General features: G+C 39.6%; 1 protein-coding gene across 1 annotated transcript in view; it reads right to left on the minus strand.

Annotated features, from left to right (window-relative positions):
• Window positions 1–22812, minus strand: part of CHD1L (chromodomain helicase DNA binding protein 1 like) — an 80132-nt gene that overhangs the window by 41771 nt on the left and 15549 nt on the right. The window contains exons 6-12 of the mRNA XM_054563282.1: window positions 16586–16667; window positions 13056–13218; window positions 11605–11760; window positions 10823–10915; window positions 9140–9236; window positions 7284–7357; window positions 3365–3475 (exon numbers count right to left, since the gene is read on the minus strand). Coding sequence (XP_054419257.1) covers window positions 3365–3475; window positions 7284–7357; window positions 9140–9236; window positions 10823–10915; window positions 11605–11760; window positions 13056–13218; window positions 16586–16667 — 776 coding nt within the window. The remainder of the gene's footprint in view (window positions 1–3364; window positions 3476–7283; window positions 7358–9139; window positions 9237–10822; window positions 10916–11604; window positions 11761–13055; window positions 13219–16585; window positions 16668–22812) is intronic.

Genomic DNA, 22812 nt, shown 5'->3' on the forward strand with positions numbered 1-22812 from the left:
GGGGGTTTTGGGGGGTTTATCTTGCTTGGGACTCTGTTCTTCCTGGACAGGTGTGACTTTTTCCTTCACCTAGTTAGAGGTGTTTCAGCCATTATTTCTGCAAATAGGTTTGGATCCTTTGCTTTCTCTTGTCTCCTTCTGGTACCCCAATGACACAGATGTTGTTACACTGGATGTTGTCCCAGAGTTCCCTTAGACTTTCCTCATTTAAAAAAAAAATTTCTTTTTTTGGCTGCTATGTATAGGTGTTTTCTGTTACCTTGTCCTCTAAATTGCTGATTTAATCCTCTGTTTCAGCTAACCTGCTATTTATTCCTTTTAGTGTATTCTTCATGTCAGATATTGTATTCTTAATTTATGATTCTTTTTCATGCTTTGTGTCCTTTTAATGTTTATTATTTCTTTGTCTAAGCTCTCACTGAGTTCATCCATTGTTTCCCTAAGTTCCCTGAGCATCCTTACAACATGTGTTTTACACTCTGCATCTGGTAGCATGGCTGCCTCCATTTCATTTAGTTTTCTCTGGGTATGTCTCCTCTTCTTTCATTTGAGTCCTATTTCTGTGTCTCCCATTTTATCTGCCTTTTTGTTTTTAACTCTGTGTATTAGGTAGATCTTCTATGTCTCACAATCTTGGTATGGTGGTCTTATGTAGTAGTTGTCTTGTGGGGCTCAGTGGTACAATCTTCCTGATCACCTGACCTAGGTGCTCCAGGAATGTCTATTATGAGGGTAATGTGAGTTCTCCAATTATAGTTGAGTCTTTAACTAACTGCTGTTGACCTGCCCATGTGTGGGGTTGACACCCAGGCTGTCAGACTACAAGGACTGACCCCGACCACAGTTATGAGTCACTGTGCAGATGCTCTACTTCCCCGACCCCATAGCAGAATTGGCATCAGCAGGATCTGGTGCCTGCCAGGATCTTCCTTGGGGTGTGCCACTTTTGTGGCCAGTTAGGTCATGCTCTTGTGTGGTCCAAAGCCCACCACCTGTTGTGTTGGTTTTGGGTCCCCTTAGGAGGGACTCCAGGATAGGTCAATGCCAGATACTACCTGTAACTGGCCTTGGGCTACCTGTCTGGAGCTACCAAGCAATTCGCAGTTTGTGGCTGCCTGTGCTAGGCCTGGGTACATGTGAGAGACCAAGCTGTATATCAATGTCTGCTTCCACCAGCTCTAAGCTCTGGAGTAGGTCAATAAAAGATCCAAGTTACCCTGAGATCTGCCTCCGCCTGTTGGCTGCTATGCTGCCCTGCGGCTGTCTGGACTTCCTCAAAAGCCTTCTGAACAAAGTCTGTAGGGTGGGCCCAGGCTGGCCACAGCCCACAGTCTCTTCCCCAAGATGCAAGTTCAGCAGGGTGGAGAAACCAGGTCTAGCAGCTCTCCAGTTTAGGGACAGCTCTGGTCAGTCACTGGAGGGTAGGGGGCAGAGAGTATGGTGGGAGTAGCATTTACTCTAGATCCACACAACTCAGGCTCTGCCCAAGCCTCTGACCAGAGCTCCCCAACAAAGAGTGCATGCAGACCCAGGCTGGGTGCATCCAGCAGACTTTTCTACAGGATGTAAACTCAGTAGGGCAGGGCTACCAGTGGTTAGGAGGCCAGGGCTAGTGGGTCTCCTATTAAGGTACAGTGCCAATGATGTGTGTGCAGGGAATAGCCCCCACTCTGAAACCACATAATTCAGTGTCTGACCAAGTCTCCAACAGAGGTTCCCCCCAAAAAAGCGTACCACAGATCCAAGCTGGGTGCAGCCAGCAGACTTTTCTGCAGAACATGAACTCAGCAGTACAGGCCACCAGGAGTTGGGTGGATGGAGCTGGCAGCATGTGTGTGGGGGGTAATGGCCCCTGCTCTAGAGCCATACAACTCAGTGTCTATCCAAATCTGCAATAAGAGCTTCTCAAGAAAAAAAGCACACCAAGTTTCCTGGCTGGATGCAGCCAGCAGACATTTCTGCAGGATGCAAACATGGTAGGATGATTAACACTGGGAGTTAGGAGGACAGAGTTAGCAGGTCTCCTCTTGGGGGACCAGCACCAGTGGCACATAGGGAGTAGAGAAATGGCTCCACTTGAAAGCTACAAAATTCAGTGACTGCCCAAGTCTCTGACACTTCCTGGGTTTGCCTGAATATCCTTAATTGTTACCCAAGACAAAGCACACTGTACCCAAGCTGTAGCAGATTTTTCTGCAGGGCATGAGCTCAATAGGGTGGAGCCACTAGAAGTCAGGGGGAGTGGGTTAGTGCACTCTACAGGCTGATGCTATATGGATAGTGGTGCTCAATCCAGGTAAGATGGCATAGACACAGCACAGGGACTTGGTGGCTGACTCTCCCGTCTCTCCTTATGGTCACACAACTCAGTTCTCTCTCTGACTCCAGTTTGCTCTGAATCACCTTCCCTTCACTGGAACACTGGGTAAGTAGCTGAGAATGAGATTTTTGAGTCCTTGCTCCTGAGAGAGTACCTGAGTTTCTATCAGACTCCCATCTCTCCCTGAAAGACAGAATCCCCAATGATTTTCACAGCCAGGTGTTATATGGGCTCCTCTTCCTGGCTTTGACGCTCTAGGTTAGGGATCCCAGCATGGGGCTGAGACCCCTCCTTTCCCACGGGGTACCTTTGCAGCTGAGATATCCCTCCAGATTCTCAACTGCCACACACAGGTTTGGGACCAGCCCTTTCTGCATCTCTGTCCTTCCTACCAGTCTCTAGGTGGCTTCTTTTGTAAATCCTTGGTTATAAGATTTTGGTTCAGCCAGTCTTCAGTTGGTTATTCAGGTTGGTTGATCTATAATTTAGTTGTAAGTCTGGTTTCGCATTGAGAGGAGGTGAGTGTAGCTTCCACCTACTCTACAGCCATCCTGAATCCCCATAATCCCAGTTTTTTAAAACAACTAGATTTTTATTAACCTGTTACACTATTTCAGAGCTACTTATGGAGAAGGGGTATAAGTAGTAGACAGGCTATTATCTCATTTTGCAAATTCATGGCTGAGAAAGAGAGCTGCCTCTACCGAATTATGAATAAAACTTTCCACAAAATTATTGAAATCTGGGGCAATTCCAGGTCAATGGTTAAAGCAGATTAGAATTATTCCTCAACGACCCCAGATTTCAGCCTTACTTCTTTGGTGAGATGAGAGCTTAGGTAGGCTGAATAGAAAAGAAACACCATGCCAGATTCAGTATTTTGATAAATTTATGGCAACTACATAAATGTTCCTTTTTTTTATACTTCTCAGTAGTGACCTCAACTTTTAGAGAAATAAGGAAAAATGGATACCAAGTGTTGGGATGTCAAAGCCCTGTATCACCCTTTATTTGTCTGCTTTTGTCAATGTCTATGTGGCTTACCTGCCCTGGTACTCAGAAGAAATATAAAAATGGGCTGCTGTCCAAAGTTCTTAATGGCCAGGTGCCTCTCTTCTCCTCTCACAGAACCATCCACACGCTCGTAGCTGTAACCTTCACACACAGGAAGAAAACAAATATTAACCCTTTTCAAATACTCTGTGCAGAATAAAACACTGTCAGATCAAAATCAAATGCTAATTTTGTCCCTATCCACATACAGGCATGCTCCTACTTTAAGCAATCCCATGGACAAAATCTAAATCTAAGGGTCATTTTGTTATTTTACCAAAGAACTTACCATAATGTTCTCTCATAATGTTTTTTAAAAACCTGCAGTTGATATACTTGCTATTTCCTGGACTTAATATTCAATTCTAACTATCTCAAGCAATGCTGAAGCACACTGTGGAACTTGCCGTAAGGCAGTTTCCCATTTTGGTAAGACACAAATCTTAGTCACATAAGTAGTTAGACAAACACTTGGGAGATGGTGAGTGGGCCTGCTTGATGGCCCAGCAGCTGCCTTTCAATAAAGCTTCAGGTTCCACTACAGATCCACAATGAGAAGGGGATTTATATGCTCAAGTCACATTTGTAAATCTGGGGATTCCTCAATGTGCCAATGGCTTTTCCTGCAAGTGTCCACTGAACTAGGTGTCCACTGGCAGGGCATCAAGTGGCTCTGAGAGGCCAACTATGAGTTCATTTTTTAATCATTTTTAATTTTTCAATTACAGTTGACATAAAATATTATATTAGTTTCAGATTTGTTTGTATGTATTAAGTAGAGTTGCTATGTCACCCAGTGATTAGACATTATATATCTTACTAAGTGACCACCCTGATAAATCTTTTACCCAACTAACACCATACATAGTTATTAGAATATTATTGACTTATGTTCTTTATGCTGTATTTTATATCCCCATGACTATTCTATAACAACCAACTTATACTTCTCAATCCCTTCACCTTTTTGACCCATCCCCTCACTCCCTCTATTTGTCAACTGTCAAAATGTTGTATGAACCTATGAGTCTGTTTCTGTATTGCTTGTTCACTTGTTTTTTAGATTCAATTATTGATATGTACTAATTGCAACTTTAATGTTCATATTTTTTATCTTTTTTTCCTTTGTCTTAAAGAAGACCCATTAACATTTATGTAATACTGGTTTGGGGTGACGAACTCCTTTAGCTTTTTCTTGTCTCCTAAGCTCTTTATCTGTCCTTCAATTCTAAATGATAGCCTTGCTGGGTAGAAACATCTTGGTCATAGGTTCTTGCTTTTCATCATTTTGAATATTTCTTGCCACTCCCTTCCAGCCTGCAAAGTTTCCATTGAGAAATCAGCTAGAAGCCTTACCCTTGTAAGAAACTAACTGCTTTCCTCTTGCTGCTTTTAAGATTTTGTCTTTAACCTTTAACATGTTAATCATGATGTGTCTTGGTGTGGGACTATCTGTGCTCCCTGGACTTGTATGTTTATTTCCTTCACCAGGTTAAAGAATTTTTTAGTCCTTATTTTTTTTAATATGTTTTCAATTTCTTGCTTATCTCCTTTCCTTCCAGCATCCATGACACAAATGCTGGTAAGCTTTAAGTTGTCCCAGAGGCTCCTTACACTACTTTTGTTTTTTTAATTCTTTTTTTCGTTTTGCTGTTCTGATTCGGTGTTTTCTGCTTCCTTACACTCCAAATCGCTGTTTGATTTGTGGCTTCATCTACTCTACTGTTAATTTACTGTAAATTATTCCTAATTTTAGTGTAGCCTTCATTTCAGACTGGTTCTTTTTTATGGTTTTTATGCCCTTTTTCATGCTGTTGAAGTTCTCACTAAGTTTCTTGAATACCCTTACAACCATTTTTTTGAACTTTGTATCTGGTAGGTTGCCTCTGTTTCATTTATTTATTTTTCTAGAGATTTCTCCTGTTCTTTCATTAGTAACCTCTTTCTGTCTCCTCATTTTGCCTGCTTCCCAAATGAATGGTGTTTGTTTATATGTATTAGGTAGAGATGCTACATCTCCAGACTTGGCCTTGTGTAGTAGGTATCCTGTAGGGCCCAATGGCACAGCCTCCCCAGTCACCTGAGGTGGGTGCTCCGGGGATACCTGGGCGGGCAGTGTGCACTGTTCTGTTGCAGTTGAGCTTTGATTACTGTTGGCATCACCAGGAGGAATCAACCCCTAGGCCAGTCAGCTGCAAGGACTGGCTGCAACAACCATGGAGGAGCTGCACACAACGGAAGTCAGCCCTACGAAGCAGAACTTGCTTCAGTGGGGCTTTGGTACTCACCAAGTCTGCCCCTTAAGTATGTTGCTTGTGGAGGTGGTAGGTTGTAATTGGCATGATCTAAAGCCGTATACCAGGTGCACTGGCTCTGGGGCTTACCGGGAGGTGCAAGATTAGCTACTGTCTGTACCCTGCCTGAAGCCACCAAGCACAAACTACAGAGTGATCTGCAGATGGCTGCTACTTGTGCTGGGCTTGGATGTACCCAGGAGAGGCCAAACTGCAAACCAAGGTCAGTTGCTGCTACTGGCAGGCCTGAGGCCACTTAGCAAGAGGTATGGAGTATTCTGAGGCCAGATGCTAGTTGTTTGAGAGATTTTAGGAAAGTCCAAAGCACAAGGCGAGAGAGGCCATTTACATGGTAAAGTCACTGGGAACAGCTTACGTGGGCCCACAAGTTGGGCAGGGCAGACCCTGAGCCAGGTTGAGAGAGACCCAGACATGGCATCTGCCTGTGGAGATGGTCTCAGAAAAGGAACAATGGCCTCTGCCAGTCCTCTTATTTGGCATAAAGCTGCCCCTCACATCTTGCCCTAATGCCAGAACAATTCAGTTCCTCCCCATAAATCCCTGGTTCTTTTCAAGCTGCTGCCCCAGTGCTCAGAAAGAGTGAATCTGACTAAGTACATGCACAGGCCCTTTACGAAGAACTCCTGGGACTTCAGAAGTTTCCAATCCCTGCTAATTTTTACAGCCAATAGTTATAAGGACGTCCTTCTGACTCTGGAATCCTGGGTTGGGTGGCCTGGTATGCGGCTATGACCCCTTGTTCCTCAGGAGGGTACCCCTGCAGCTGATACAGCCCTCTTGCTTTTAAACTACCACACATGGGTATGGGACTGGCCCACCTGGGTCTCCACCCCTCCTACCTATTTCAATGTGGCTTCTTCAAGTCTCTACTTGTACGACTTCCATTCAGGTAGATTTAAGGCCGTTCTGAATCATGGTTATTCTGTAGTTTAGTTATAATTTTGATGTAGTTCTGGAAGGATTTGAGTACCCCATTTATGTATGCTGCCATCTTGACCGGAGTCTCAAGTTTATTTCTTATATAGGAAGGTCTAGAGCTGCTACTTCCTTACCACTGATCTCAAAATCAACCAATATTACAGCCTCTTCCTATCATCCCATGCAAATTTTATTACATATTAAATAAAGTCTTTGGTAATAATTTTTATTCCTTATTGTCTTTCTAGAATAACAATTTCCTTTACCTTTTTCTTGGTTGAAAAGTGGGATCTCTATAATTTCAGTATTCATCTTTTGTGCTGATCCTGAACAGGTACTCAACTGTTGAGATAAATGTTGCAGGACACTGACAGCAACTTCCACTGAAACTGTTTGTCATACAGTTTAAATATTCTCAACATTTCTGTTCTCCAGTACTCATATTTTTAAATCGCATCACCAATGGGGATATGTGTTTATTTCTGCCAACATGTCTCCACCCTAATGTCAATCCTGTGTCACATACTTCTTACTTTCAATCTTCCTTTGGTTCTGAGTAACAGTCTTTTACTGCTTTCCTCTGTAACATCCTCACACCCTAGACTACTCTTCATGGACCTATCTGAACTGTTAAGTCTAAAAAAGGCTTGAATAATGTAGGAGCCAAGAAATGTCACCTCTATAATCCATGTAGTCTTGGAGAATGTCCAACATCTGGGTCATTTGGGAGTAAAGTAAAATTCGATGGCCCCTGGCAAGAAAAAGAAAAGTGTCAGGTGAAACTTACCAAAGAACACAAGTTTATAAGTAAATGAAATACTAAAGCATAAATATAAATGTCACAATAATTTACAGAGGCTTTCTCAGAAATGCTAAACGCCTTATGTAAGGACATAGGTCCAAATGTAACCATATCCTTCAGAGCAGTAGTTCTCAAACCAGAGTAGGGATATTCCCAGAGGCATGTGTCAATGCACCAGGGAGTGTACAAAAGCCCTATAGTAACCAAGTTGCCTCTTCCTAAAATATCAATTTACAAAATACACTTTTAACAGCAAATTAAAATGTGTAAAGAGTAAAATGCAAAATTCAAATGCACAAAAACAAACAAAAAAACTAAATACTGGAAACACTGAAGAGCTTGTGGCCAGCCATCTACAGCTATTCCCTACTTGGATGTGTAAAGTCACTATCCTCTTCTCTATAGCTATGGTGGTTGAAATGTCTGTGAAGCACTACTTTAGACAAGCAAAAGGCAGTTTATATCCCATATGATACATGAGAAAACACATATAGGGAGGAGAGAAGAGAGAAGGAGGCAAAATGGATTAAGTCAATAATGAAGTCAAACCTAGGGCCCCATGTTATCATCTGTTATTTTAAGTTTGCATAAACAAAGTACGGCACTGTCAAATAAATATTCTCATTAGGAAAGCTAATTTAATCTGAGCTTACAGAGGGTGTAAGAGGAAGAATTATGAATTCTTTCAAGACTCTAGCCCAAAATAGGAAACAGCATTAAACTTAAAAGCTGAGGACCACAATTCTAATCCCATCTCTGCCAACTGCTGGCTATATGACCTTAGACAAGTCACACAACCCGTGGGCCTATTTAAACACTTATGAAATAAAATGATTAGAGAGAAGACATTTATAGGTCCTTTTCCAACTCTAACACTCTCACAGTAGATACATCAAAGCCAATAAAATATAGTAAAACATGCAGTTATTTGACGGGCACATTCCTAATGTTGGGTGCTTTTGTCAAATCTGAGGTTTTAGGTTGGCTGAGGCCCACTTGGGGCAATAGCTCCAAGTGAAGACTTTGAAATTCTTTGGAAGCTGGGACTTGTCTGGCGCTCCTCTGGGGACTAGGAGGATCAGATGCAGGCTGGATACCAGGCTACTGAACACTTAGCTGAACCTTCAGAGGATCCAGAAATGACTTGGTCTCCCAATGCCCAACTCATGTCTCAGATCAAGTCTCCCAAGTTCTAAGTTAAAACCAAAACATCTCTCTGACCAGTGTCGCTCAGTTGGTTGGGTGTCATTCTGCAGAGCGAAAGGCTACCAGTTTGAAATAAATAAAATCTTCAAAAAAAAAAAATCACACGTTAACAAAAGTGAATATTTACCTAGCCCTTACTATGTATCAATTCAATACAGGTAGCAGAAGTAAACTGAAAAAGAAATGCTTGATGTTATCTCTGTCCCTGCGGAACTGAACAACACAGCTGGAGTCAAACAGTTTATATACACCAATTAACTAGCTAGCAGATTAAGGCAGTGCATGGCCAAGTGCTGTATTAGGATCCTAAGTGCATAGTAATTCAGGAAAGGAAAAGATGATTATGGAAGGGATGGAGTGGGATGAGAAGAAATGGGGTAGGAGGTATAGTTGTACAGGTAGAACCTGAATCGGAGTCTTAAAAAAAGGAAAACCGGAATTAGTCTCAAGAAATTAGTGAGTTGCTGATGATACTGGTTTTAACAGTTACCACCTCAGAACAGAAAACATGAGCCTACTTCCTACCTGGAATACAGGTATGCCAGCAGCTTATCCAGCAGATGAAGTTTCCCACTGGCCTCAATCAGGTGTTCTCCAATTTCAAAAGGTTCTGGTTCCACACCTGGAAAATAAAGAACCCACTCCCAATAGTGTGTCCTTAGGTTAGATTCTGTGAATGGTGAAGCCAATGGCCCAGCTCCTTCTAATTGATACATAAAGGGCCCAAGTCTCATCTCTCTTTGAGGCAATTTATAATTGTTTGCATAATAATCGTAGTACCGCTTAACATCAATCACAGAGCCTAGTACACCCAATATGCCTAATAAATGTTCATCCAAGGAACGAACCAACTCTAGGAAACTGGGGTACAGGGAGACTGAAGAGACCCAAAATTGAAATCTTGAGTCTTTCACTCTAGAAAACAAATCAAAGAATAGGCTTAGCTGTATATAAACTAATAATTCTCAACGTGGAGTCAAAAAATCCTGGAGGGCTTCTTTCAAAATGTGCATGTTCCCAACATCCCCCTCCCTGGAAAAAAAATCCCAATATGCACCTAATTAAGATGCTGTGACATTTTAAAACAATCTTTCATGCTACTTGGCAATGACACTCTTCAAATGACTGCAGCAAACCTTGTGCATTGGTCTTGTCCATACTAGAGACCCCACCACCACAGAAGTCCTGGAACTTTCCCAAAGGCTACCAAACAGAGTGAATAAAAAACAAACAAACAAATAAACAAAAAAAAAAAAACAAAGAAAAAAATAGTGTGACTGACAGTGACCAGAGGAGTGGGTGGAAGGAAATAACGGGAAAGGAGAAGGGGCAAGCAAAGAAACACAAACAGAGGGCTCATGGGCACAGACAATGGAGGAGGATTGACTGTTGGAGTGGGGTCGAGGGGTGGGGTTAAGGTGAGCGATGGGGGGAAAAGGGACAACTATAGCTGAACAACAATAAATTTTTTTAAAAAGGAAAAAAACAGATTGAATGAAAATGAAAACTTTACATATCAGAATATATAGAATGTAGCTAAAGCAGCACTTAGAGGGAATGTACAGACATCTATAAAAGGAAGGGGAAGCAGCAAAGGCGGCTGAGAAGGAGCAGATGAAACATACGCAGAGATGAGGAAGTGCTGTCCCAAAAGCCAAGAAAAAGAAGTAATCAACTGTGTCAAAGGTTTTGAGACATCAATTAAAATGTAAACTGACAACCACTGGTTGAGCAACATGGATAACACTGGTTAACTAAGAATATTAGTGATAAAAGGCTGAGTGGGTTCAAGACAAAGGGACATCTTATTATATAAAAACGATCAGATAAATCCAGATTATAAGACATTCCCTAAAATAAACAGCCTTGATTCTTTCAAACTGATGATTTCATGAAAGGCAAAAAGGGCAAAACAAGGTGAGAGGTGTTTCTAAATTACAGTAAAATAAACAGACATGACAAATGCAAGCTGGATTTATGAATGGACCTTGAATTTATAAAGAAAAAGGTGAAAGTCTTAGGGATATTATGAGGGACAACTGAAAAAATCTGAATATGACCAATATATTAGATAATGTCAACATAAAGTATTAATAAAGTGGGGGGAAATTCACAGCAAATATAGGCATTTCTTTGAAAAAATCTGTTATCATGTTGACCACAGAAATGTTAACAAAAAGTAATGTACGAGAAGGGGAACTGCCTTACCATCAAATAAATATGGGTGATCTACACACTTTCGAAGCTGGGACAAGACATTCTGAAGTTTCACTTTCTTTGCCATCTCATTTTCAAATGCATCTGAAATTAAAATATATATATATGAAAGAGGGATGGACTACTGGCCAAAAAAAAACCCTCTAGGTTTCCATAAATAATCTTACTCATTTTAATATACCTTTTAAACCTATATTAACCTCCCAAATTTCACTGAATTACATTAAGAATTAACAGCATGTCCACACAAAGTTTCCTTAACCATCACTTTGTTTTAAGAAGGACACTAACTATAAATTAAACTCAGGTGTACTTTGTTGCTCTTTTGTAGATTCTAAATTTCTTTAAATGCTGCTCTGGGGCCTAGGGAAGAAAAATATTGAGAGACTGTTCCACTCCTACTTCTCCTTTTCACTCTCAATTCCTCCCAGTAAATCTGATTCAACAAAAATATTTTAAAATTTAAGTCTCTAACAGGGTGGGAAAATGAAAGGCATGACTGCAGTACCTGTTAAGTGTTTGCTAACCACAGGCAATAACAAAAAATGAGCAGGGAGTCGGGGACAGAGAGGAAATTTCACAACTGCAGCAAATAAAGTGTGAGTTATATTAAAAATACCAGCCAGTTTCACAGCAGCTGACCTGAATATATGCAGAACCAAAATTCCATCCCATGGTCTTCCTATACAAAGTGACTGTGATTATAAAATATTTCCCTACATGAAGACCACATCCTCACTTAGTTTCCAAACAGTAAAGTGCCCTCTGAGTACCTAGATCTTTCATCAAAATGGCCTTGTAGTATTTTTTCTGCAGTGCTGACATGCCATGGTATAGCACTACTTCTGTCTTCTTGGGAAGCTCTGTAGCTACCTCAGCTTTCACTCGCCTCAGCAGAAAGGGCTGTAAAACTTTATGTAGTTCACTTGCTGTGTAAGGGAAAAAAGAAAAAAAACAAGAAGTGTGAAATGGAAGTAGGACGAACTACTAGAGAACGTACAGCAATTTATTTTTATTTCTTATTTTCATGCCGATTCTGCATTCTAGGCCAATATGGTGATTTTTCACTGTTTCTTCCTTCAATGAGTTCTTTCCAATCTTTCAGAAATCATTACTACATCTTAACTCAAGAACTAGGAACACTCAAAGAACTTGGTTTTTACTAATAATCTTACTGATCAGCATAGCATCTTAGAAATGTAGGGCAAGTAAGTAATCTTGTCCCCATTTCTAGAACTAAGTGAGGCTCACAAAAATGAAGCATCTTATCCAAAGTCACACAGCTTGATGATAATGTTGTTAGCATTCAAACGTAGTTCTTCTGACTTGAACTCCCTTGTTCATCCCCCAAGTGTGATAAACTTCAAAAACTAGCCAAAATGGAATTACACTATATATACAGTTGCCAGACACAGCAAGTAAAAATACAAGAGCCCAGTTAAATTTGAATTTCAGGTAAACAACAAATAATTTTAATACGAGTATGTCCCATGTATTATTTGACTAGGTATCATATATTTTTATCTGGCAACCCTAAACATGTGGGCAATCAGAGCAGGTTCCCCAGAGAATCTTCAGCCTGAGGTGTGGGGATCTTTGTGTGAGAAGCCTTTCCAACTCATACTCAGTGAGTACATTCATACCCACTAAGTAGAATGCCTACCATTTGTTTTGAATAAACAGACTGGGATAATATTATGGGGATGTATAGATAATTCTATGAAGCAGAGATGTACAGATGCAAGAGGAAGAAGCCTGCAACTGGCAGATGTATGAATGAGGAAGGCTTCCCTCCTTCACTCCCACCATCCATGCACCCCAGACTTTTGGGTTTGGTGCCACGTTAAAAGCGCCAGTCCTGTGGAATGCTGCACACCTACATACTTTTCTGCTTCAGGAGTAAGTATAGAAAGTTAACAAACTCCTCACAGAAATTACTTGTTGGAAAAAATAGTCTTAAAATCAGCAGACACCTTTTATTTCTTCCAAAAATGACCCAAAGAAACCCAATAGTAGGCTCGTGTAACAAGAGAATCATGAATAACAGACAACTGGGAACAATATAAGAAATCTGCCATCATCTGATGTTTATGTGGCTCTTTATCTTCCTAGAAGGTGTCCTCTGGAAGTTGATTCTTTTCTATCTGGAATCATTATCTATTTTGCACTAGGGCAATTTCTGGGCCCAGACTTCTTGAGAACAATTTGTCAGAAGGGCACTTGCCTGACTCAGACTCTTTCTCAATATCCTGGTAACGCTGAACAAAATCTTCTATCTGCTCCTTGGAAAAGACATCAGGCTCTACAAAACTGAGGAGGGAGTAGAGCTCTTGGAGGCTGTTCTGGATAGGAGTTCCGGTCAGCAGGAGACTGAAGACTACTGAGAACTCAAATACATTAAAAAAATAAAGTAAAAAATATGTAACATTGGAAAGCCACACCAAGTTCCCTTCATAACCTCTGCCCATACAAAGAGAAGCATGACTTAATGGAATGACCACAGGGACATGAAATCAAAAGGCTCAGGTTCAAGTTGTATATTATTTGTTTGATGTAGGAAATAACACCTTTTCAGTTTCAGCTCTAAGAAGGGGATAATAATCCTGCAATGGAGATATTATTATAAGGATGTAAGTAAAATCATTTTGTGAACTCTGAACTACTACATGAGTATTCAATATGGTCACTATTATTTCATCTATGTGGGGATTCAAGCTATCTTATCACCTACATGGGGGAGTGTGCTGAGGCATCAGAGCTACATACCATATACTCATGCAGTTTGAGAAGCCCAATGTTATAGCAGCAGGCCCCACCACCACAAACACAAACAAGAATATCTATGCTAACTTTATAGTTCATCACATGTAACACATCAAGACTTCCTGATATTTCCAGACATAGGGCCATATACAATCCAAAGTGGGAAGAATTTCTTTGCATTTGAGCAACAGATGACAACACCAAGAATAAGTGACTAATGAAGGAAAAGGTTAAGAAAAATGGTAACAACAGACATTTGGTCAGGCAAAGAACCTCTGAGCTGCCATTAACAAGAATTTACACCATTTGAATTAAATAGTACAGCAAAATGGGAAAGCCATATCCTATGTATGTATGTATATTATCTAGATCCTCACCAGAGGATTATGTTTGCTGACTTTAGAGAAAGGAAGAAAGAGAGAAACATTGATGTGAGGGAGAAACATGGATCAGTTGCCTACTGCACACGCCCTGAATGAGGATCAAACCTGCAACCTAGCAAATGTGCTTGGACTGGGAATTTAACCTGCAACCTTCTCGTGCATGGAAAGAGGTTCCAACCAACTGAAGCACTCAGCCAGGGCTATGTATTATTTTAAATACCAAAACACAGTATGTATCTATCTATCTATCTGTGTGTGTGTGTGTGTGTGTGTGTGTATTCATACTGCATTTTGGTGTGTGTGTATGTGTGTGTGTGTGTGTGTATTCATACTGCATTTTGGTTTTAAAATAACTTATTTTAATTTTAAAAATAATAAACATGCAAATTTATATGTCTGGGTGTAAACATGCACAGCAAAGGACAGGGTTGTAGAGACACCAAATGTTAATATATTCAGAAAGATAGAATAGAGGTTTTTACTTTCATCTTGTTATTAAATTTGTAATTTGGGAGAAAATCATAGGAAATACTGTTTTTGTCATAAGATAACAGATGAAATAACACAATGAATTAAAACTGAATTGAATATGTTTTCAGTTTTTTGGTAATCTTTTTTGTTTCTTTTTAAAAAAATATTTTTCTTTTATTGATTCTAGAGAGAGGGGAAGGGAAGGAGAAAGAGAGGGAGAGAAACATCAACGTGAGAGAGAATTATCAGTTTCCTGTGGCAGGCACCCCGACCTGCCGCAGGGACCTAACCCACAACCCAGGCATGTACCTTGACCAGGAACTGAATTTTTCGATTTGTAGAGCAAAACCCAACCAACTAAGCAACATCAGCCAGGGCTGTTTCTTTTTAAAATATCTAATTAATGTCTACTCATTCATACCTGATCCACTTTGAGGGCAAAGCTTTCATAGTGTCTCAAGTATGGAAACTGGTCAAAAATAAATTTCCAAAAACCAAATCACATTTTTGCAAGGTGTGTTCACCAAGCAAAGAGATAAAATGACCAAAGAACATGAGGTCACAAAGAGAACAAAGGCTGCTGGTCACTATAATCAACTCATAATATATCACAAGTTAACATTTTTATTCAAAGCAGTGTCTGTTTTGACATCAAAACTTTTAATTGGGTTAAAAAAATCCAGAGACAATTCTAGTTTCTACATAATATTTTGTAAACTTTTTTGTATAAAATATTTCACAAATATTTTCCCTGTTCTTAAATATTCTTCTACATAAGTTTTCAGTATCATCTTACCTTGTAAATGTAGTGTATGAATGTAGCATAAATTGTATAACCAATTCCCCATGTTTTACATTTAGGCTGCTTCCAGCATTTACAAACAAGCTGAAAACAATATTAGGTAGAGGAGAAAAGGCACCTCTCAGCCTAAGCAGTAAATCTATTTTTTCCAATCAATTGGTTGTCTGCAATTTAAACCTCACCTAAAAAGGATGCTTAGACGACACAGAACAATTTCCTCACTGAGTCCCTCTAAGCTTCAGTTTTCTTGTGAATAATAAGAAAAGGCTCTGAGGCAGCCATAGAACTTTGTTTCCCCACTCAAAACCTAGCGTTCTTTTACTATACCTACTTCTCCCCTTGTAAATTAGTAAACTAACTTGGTTGTTTATGAAGCAGTCTCTTATAAAGTTAAGCACCAGCATATATAAACCTCATGGGGAAGAGACACTGTTACAAGTCCCTAAAAAGAAGGCAAAGGACCACAGAACAGATGGGAACTCACTAGGGTAAAGCAATCTTTAAGGCTAGTTTAATAATAGTGGCCATCTCTGCATTAAAATGCTAAAAACTGCAACTTTCAGGCAGTAAATATAAAATCCAGATCGAAGACTTCTCTCCAAATGATCTCTGAATTTATTAACTGTTTATAGGACAGGGACCAAACTTCAACGATGGTCACAGAAATTCGCACATGTGGTCTCATGAGTGAACAAGCCTTTAATTTACTTGGTCAAGGAGAAGCGCACTTCATATGCACAAGCCGTTCCACTGGCTCCTCAGAAAAGATGGCAAACCTTGGGCTACAATGACTTTTTTCATGTACTTTGCCAGAATGATGCCAGAGATCAAGAAAAGGAAATGAGATCAAGGGTGTCATACTCAAAAGTATGAGAAAGACAAGAAATACTGAAGGTAATATTCAATGGCATGAAATCAGTTGCTTTGTGACTCTATGTAAACCATCAAAATTTTTAAACAGGTAAATGGGGAGGCAGGTACAGTATATCAACTATTTCTGTTATTGCAGACAGAAGAATGATTAAAAAATTATTTTTTTACAGAAATTTCCCCTTTACAGAGAGTTGAAATATTTCCAAAAATACAACATATTTTATTGGAGTAGACACCTATTCACGGATAACAATATTTTAGTGAACATCATCTCCTGTGCAAAAGACAGAGGAAGAAGTTAAGCTATTAAGTGCCTCTGCTGTCACCCACAAAATGTTCATACAGCCCTTGAAGAAATGTGACTGAAAAAAACTGTTTCAACTTAACTGGCTCTATACAGGCCTAAACTAATATATTTTAAAAGGGAGTTGTATAAAAACTAAGACTATCCTGTGAGTTTACCTCTGAAAGTGTCTTATGCAGCAAGGAGCTTTGGTTTTTCAACCTGTGAGCTTCATCCACAACAAGAACACTCCAATGGAAGCTATAAGAGAAAAATCCAAGCTTTCAGTTTTGTGTAATTCAAACACATATCTCATATCCAAAAGTCTTAATACAAAACTGTGACTACTGTTGGGAAGACAAACATTAAGTCCATTCTATCAGAAACACACTCAAATCTGACAGCCTATCATGTACATAAGACAATATCCAGTTAAGGTACTAAAATTAAAGGAATGTTTTCCAAGATAGGAAAGACCTAAGCACTGAAGGCAGAAAGGAAGGAGCCAAAAAGGGAAAGCAAAAGTAAACATTTATGACCATCTACTGTGTACCACACCTGAGCTTGGCTCTTATGTTATTTAATATAAAAGAATACGATAGGTAGACCTTACTATGCTCATTTTACCAACAAGGAGACTAAAGCTCAGGAAGGATAAGTGATTTGGTCAAGCTCATAAAGGTATTATGAGGCAGAGCTGAGATTCAGACTGAGAAGTCAGGAGACAATGGTGTCACGATAGTTTAAAAAGTATGATTTAAAAATGAGGAAGTGGTGAATAGGACCGAATGTTGTAGATGTCAGGGAGGATACATCCATTTGATTTGTTAAAGTCAATGGCTGCCAGAGCACATTTTTGTAGCACAGTACGTTAAAACAACAATTTCTTAAGAGGTTTCAGGCAAACACTCTCGGGAAGCTATTCACCTAAAAAACAATTCCAAATATTTTTTAAATGTATGTTTGCATATGCTCCCAGCTGCACTTTTTAAAATAGCAAAAAAACCCTAAAACTAATAATAGGTCCAATTATAGGTGATAAAATATTCTATAGAGTTTTAAATAATAAAGATTATGTTGCAATAAGATATGATAACTAAGAAAGATATAAATATTATATAGTCTTTTTCCCAAATGTGTAATCCATGCAAATGATGATGGAAAAGGTGGAAGTTATAGGACTTTTTAACTTTTTATTTTGTTTGTAAACATTCTGTAATCTGATTACATCAATTTACATTTAAAAAGCTAACTGTATATACAAGTAAAACAGAATATTGGGCAGGGAAATAAAAATCCCTCAAAAATTAGAGAAAGATGTTGATCAGAGGTTGGTCTTACAAGGAGGAAGTCCTCTTCATCTGAGGCTAAAGAGAAAATCCAGAAAACAGTTACAGAAACAGATATCTAATATCATTCACCTACTAAGACTGGTGAGACTGGTGTAGATGGAGGGAGACTGGGGGTCCAAAGAGTACATAAAAACTAGGATCATTACCAGTGGAAGGCATAACCAGGAGAGGCATTTAAGAATTTAAAAAAACATGAGGTTTTGGAGAGACATCAAGATGGTGGAGGAGTGAATGGAAGTCACACTAACCTCCTCCCAGGACCAATCTGGAATTACAATTAAATGGTGGATATCACCTGGAAAACAAGTGAATAGTGAGAGAGTAGCCTTAAAAACTCCAACAGACAGAAGAATCAGCTCTAGCACAACTGAACTGATAAGGAGTGCAGTAGAAAATCAAGAAGGTGGGCTAGGCGCCCACAGGCCTGTTGGATACTACTGAGAAAAGTCGGATCGGAACCACAGGCAGGGATCTTTAGCCTACAGCACCTGAGCCCAAAAAGTACAGAGATAACAGCCAGCTGCAAAAAGTGGCAGGATTGCTCTCTGCCAGAGATGGGCGGCTGGAGACCCAAAGAGCCATTTAAAGTGCTAACGCATAAATTTTCATTTGCACCTACTTGTCTTGCCCTGGGCTCCAGCAAAGGCAAGGGTAGAGTAGACAGGAGATGTCAGAGAAGAGGCTGGGGAAGGAGGCCTTGGGAAGAGAGCTGAGGGAATGGCTGGTGGGATCCCTGTGCTGACTCCCCCATACAGCAGCAGCCATTTGCTCAGAGAGGCCACTCCCCTGAGCGGCAACAACATGACACCAGCCCCGCCCCCAGGAGGGACTCGGCCCTGGCTGACTAGTGCTAAACCCTGACTACTGAGTACAGAGCGGCAGCCACAGATAATAGATCCCTGGCTAACGGGGGTGCAGACTGGTCTAGAGACACTTGAGTCTGGAGACAGAGGCTTTCAGGAGAGAACTGAGAAAACAAGCGGCAGGATCCCGGTGCTGACTCCTCCTCCATATGGAAGCAGCCATCATGATCAAGCAGACCACTCTCCTGAGGGGCACGACTGAGAAATGACACAATAACCCTGCCACCAGGGGGGACTCTGTCCCACCCTGTGGAGTCTACTCTGAATGCTGAGTGCAGAGTGGCTACATTAACAACTGAGGAAGACAGCCACAAAGAGTAGATTCCTGAAAGTCTCGAACAGACTGCCAAAGGTCAGATGGGGTCAACACCTGACATCATCAGAGGGAGGTCCAAAAGAAAATACAGGGGTCTCCTATCATAGAAGTTTACACCACAAAGTCAAGAAGTCAAGAAAGGTCAACTTAAGAACAAGAAGCAAAAAAGAAGAGTCTCACAAATAATAGGAAGACAAAGAAACATGCCCCAATTGAAAGGAAATGAGGAATCCCCAGAAAGAGAACTGAATGAAATAGAGGCAAGTAAATTATCAGAAATGGAGTTCAAAACAATGGTTATAAGGAAGCTCAGTGAGCTCAGAGAAAATTACAAAAAAAAAAAAAAAAAAAACAGGGAAACTATGAGGTACTTACTGCAAACTATATCAGCATGAAAAAGGACACAGAAACTATCAATAACAGACAAGAGGAAATGAAAAACACAATTTCTGAATGGAAGAACAAAGTAGAAGAAATAAAGGGAAGGCTAGATGAAGCCAAGGATCGATCAGTGAGCTGGAGGACAAGGTAGAAAACAGCTCCCAGAAAGAGCAAGAAATGAAAAAAGATTCAAAAAGAATGAACAGGCATTTAGGGAAATGCAGGACAACCTGAAACGTAATAATATCCATATAATAGGGATGCCAGAAGGAGAAGAGGAGGAGGAAGGGATAGAGAACCTGTTTGAAAAAGTAATGATGGGAAACTTCCCTCATTTGAGAAGAGAAAAAGTCACACAAGTCCAGGAAGCACAGAGGGTCCCATTCAAGAGGAATCCAATGAGGCCCACTCCAAGACAAAGCATAATTAAAATGGCAAATGTCAAAGACGAAAAGAGAATCTTAAAGACAGCAAGACAGAAACAGGAAGTAACATACAAGGGAACCCCAATACAACCAGCAGCTGACTTCTCAACAGAAACCCTGCAAGCCAGAAGTGACTGGCAAGAAATATTCCAATTAATGAAACACAAAGCCTACAACCAAGACAACTCTACCCAGCCAGGCTCTCAATTAAAATGGATGGTGAAGTCAGGAGTTTCTGAGACAAAAGAAGGCTAAAAGAATACACCTCCACAAAACCAACACTGTAAAATATGATAGAGGCACTGCTTTAAGAAGATGAAGAAAAAGAGTGGGAAAGAGAAGAACACAGGTACAAAGTGAAAAAAAAAATAAGTACCAATCAATAAAAACTTTAATGTAAATGGATTAAATACCCCAATCATAAGACATGGGGTGGCTGAACAGATTAGAAAACATGAGCCGCATATATGTTGCCTACAACAGACCCACCTCAGAACAAAGAACCTACACAGACAGAAAGTAAAGGGATGGAAAAAAATATTCCAAGCAAATGAACAGGGAAAAAAAGCAGCAGAAGCAATACTTATATTAGAAAAATAGATATTATACCATGGGCCATAAAAAAAGACACAGGAGGACACTTCATAATACTCCACAAAAGAATCGATCAAGAAAATATAAACACTGTAAACATATATGCACCCAACATAGGAGCACCCAAATATATAAGGAAAATCTTGGAGGACTTGAGGAAGGATATACACAGCAATACAATGATAGTAGGGAATTCTAACACCCCACTGTCAACAATGGATAGATCTTCCAAACAAAATATCAAAGGTATTGTGGAACTGAATGACCCATTAGATCAAATGGACTTAAAAGACATATACAGAACCTTCTATCCCAAAGAAGCAAAATACTCATTCTTTTCAAATGCACACAGAACATTTTCAAAGACAGACCAAAAGACAGGACATAAAACAAGCCTCAATAAATTCAAGAAAACTGAAATCATAACAAGCATTCTCTCAGACCACAAGGTCTTGAAACTGGAAATCAACCATAAGAAAAAAACTCAAAAATATTCAAACTGAATAGAGATGGAAAAGCATGCTATGAAACAATGAATGGGTCAACAATGAGATCAGAGAAGAAATCAAGTTTCTGGAAACAAATGAAAATGAACAAACAACAGTCCAAAACCAATGGGACACAGCAAAAGCAGTCCTGAGAGAGAAGTTCATAGCAATAGAGGCCTACCTGAAAAAAAGAGAAACATTTCCAATAAAAGATCTAACCCTACGGCTTCAAAAACTGGAGAAACAACAAAAAAAGCACAGAGCAAGAAGAAGGAAGGAAATAATCAAGATCAGAGTAAAACTGAATAACATAGAGACTAAAAGAACAATTCATAGGATCAATCAATCCAGGAGCTGGTTCTTTGAAAAGATAAATAAAATTGACAAGACTTTAAGCAGGCTCAGCAAGAAAAAAAGGGAGAGGACCCAAATAAATAATATCAGAAATGAAAGAGGAGAAATAACAACTGAAACCACAGAACTACAAAGGATTGTAAGAAACTACTATGAACAATTATACACCAAGAAATTTGAAAACTTCCATGAAATGGACAAATTTCTAGGAAAATATAACACTGAATGAAGAAGCAGAAAGCCTGAACAGACTGATAACAGCTGGGATTGAAGCAGTCATCAAAAAACTCCTGGCACAAAAAAGCCCTGGACTGGATGGTTTCACAGGAGAATTTTGCAAAATTCTAAGGAAGGGCTAAACACTGTCCTTCTCAGACTATTCCAAAAATTCCAAGAGGGAAGACTCCCAAACTCTTTTTATGAGGTCAGCATCACCCTCATCCCAAAACCAGATAAAGACACAAGAAAGAAAGCAAGCTACAGGCCAATTCCGCTGATGAACATAGACACTAAAATCCTCAATAAAATATTGGCAAACCGCATCCAGCAACACATTAAAAAGATCATCCACCACGATCAACAGGATTCATCCCAGGGATACAAGGATGGTTCAGTACTCGAAAATCAATAAGCATGAAACATCACAGAAACAAAAGTAAAGACAAAAACCATATGATCTTATCAATAGATGTGGAAAAAGCATTTGATAAGGTACAGCACCCATTTATGATAAAAATACTCAGCAAAGTGGGAGTAAAGGGCACATACCTCAACATAAATAAAGGCCATATATGAAAAACCTACAGCCAACATTATACTCAACAGGCAAAAACTGAAAGCTTTCCCACTAAGATAAGGAACAAGACAGGGTGTCCACTTTCACCACTTCTATTCAACATAGTATGGGAAGTACTAGCCACACAGATCAGACAAGAAAAAGAAATTAAAGGCATCCAAATTGAAAAGGAGGAAGTAAAACTGCCATTGTTTGCAGATGAGATAGATGGTACTGTACCTAGAAAACCCTATAGACTCCACTAAAAAAACACTTGACCTCATAAGTGAATTTGGCAAAACAGCGGGACACAAAGTCAATATTCAGAAGTCAAAGGCATTTTTGTACACCAACAATGAAATATCAGACACAGAAATCAGGAAAAAAAATCCCCTCTGCAATAGAAAAAAGAAAAATAAAGTACCTAGGTATAAACTTAACGAAGGAGGTAAAAGACCTATACTCAGAAAACTACACAACACTGAAGAAAGAAATTAAGGAAGACAAAAATAAATGGTAGCCTATACTGTGTTCATGGATTGGAAGAATTAACATCATCAAATGTCCATACTACTCAAAGCAATTTATAGATTCAATGCAATCCCTATTAAAATACCAATAAAGTATTTCACAGCATAGAAGAAACATTTCAAAAATATATATGGAAACATAAACGACCCCGAATAGCTGCAGCATTTTGAGAAAGAAGAATAAAATAGGAGGGATCATACCTGACATTAAACTATATTACAAGGCCACTGTAATCAGAACAGTCTGATACTAGCATTAGAACAGACACATAGATCAATGGAACAGAATAGAGAGCCCAGAAATAAACCCATGTCTCTATGGTCAATT

Source organism: Pteronotus mesoamericanus, unplaced genomic scaffold (assembly GCF_021234165.1).
Source record: "Pteronotus mesoamericanus isolate MK-2021 breed Mesoamerican mustached bat unplaced genomic scaffold, CSHL_Meso_final scaffold_705, whole genome shotgun sequence".
NCBI lineage: Eukaryota > Metazoa > Chordata > Mammalia > Chiroptera > Mormoopidae > Pteronotus > Pteronotus mesoamericanus.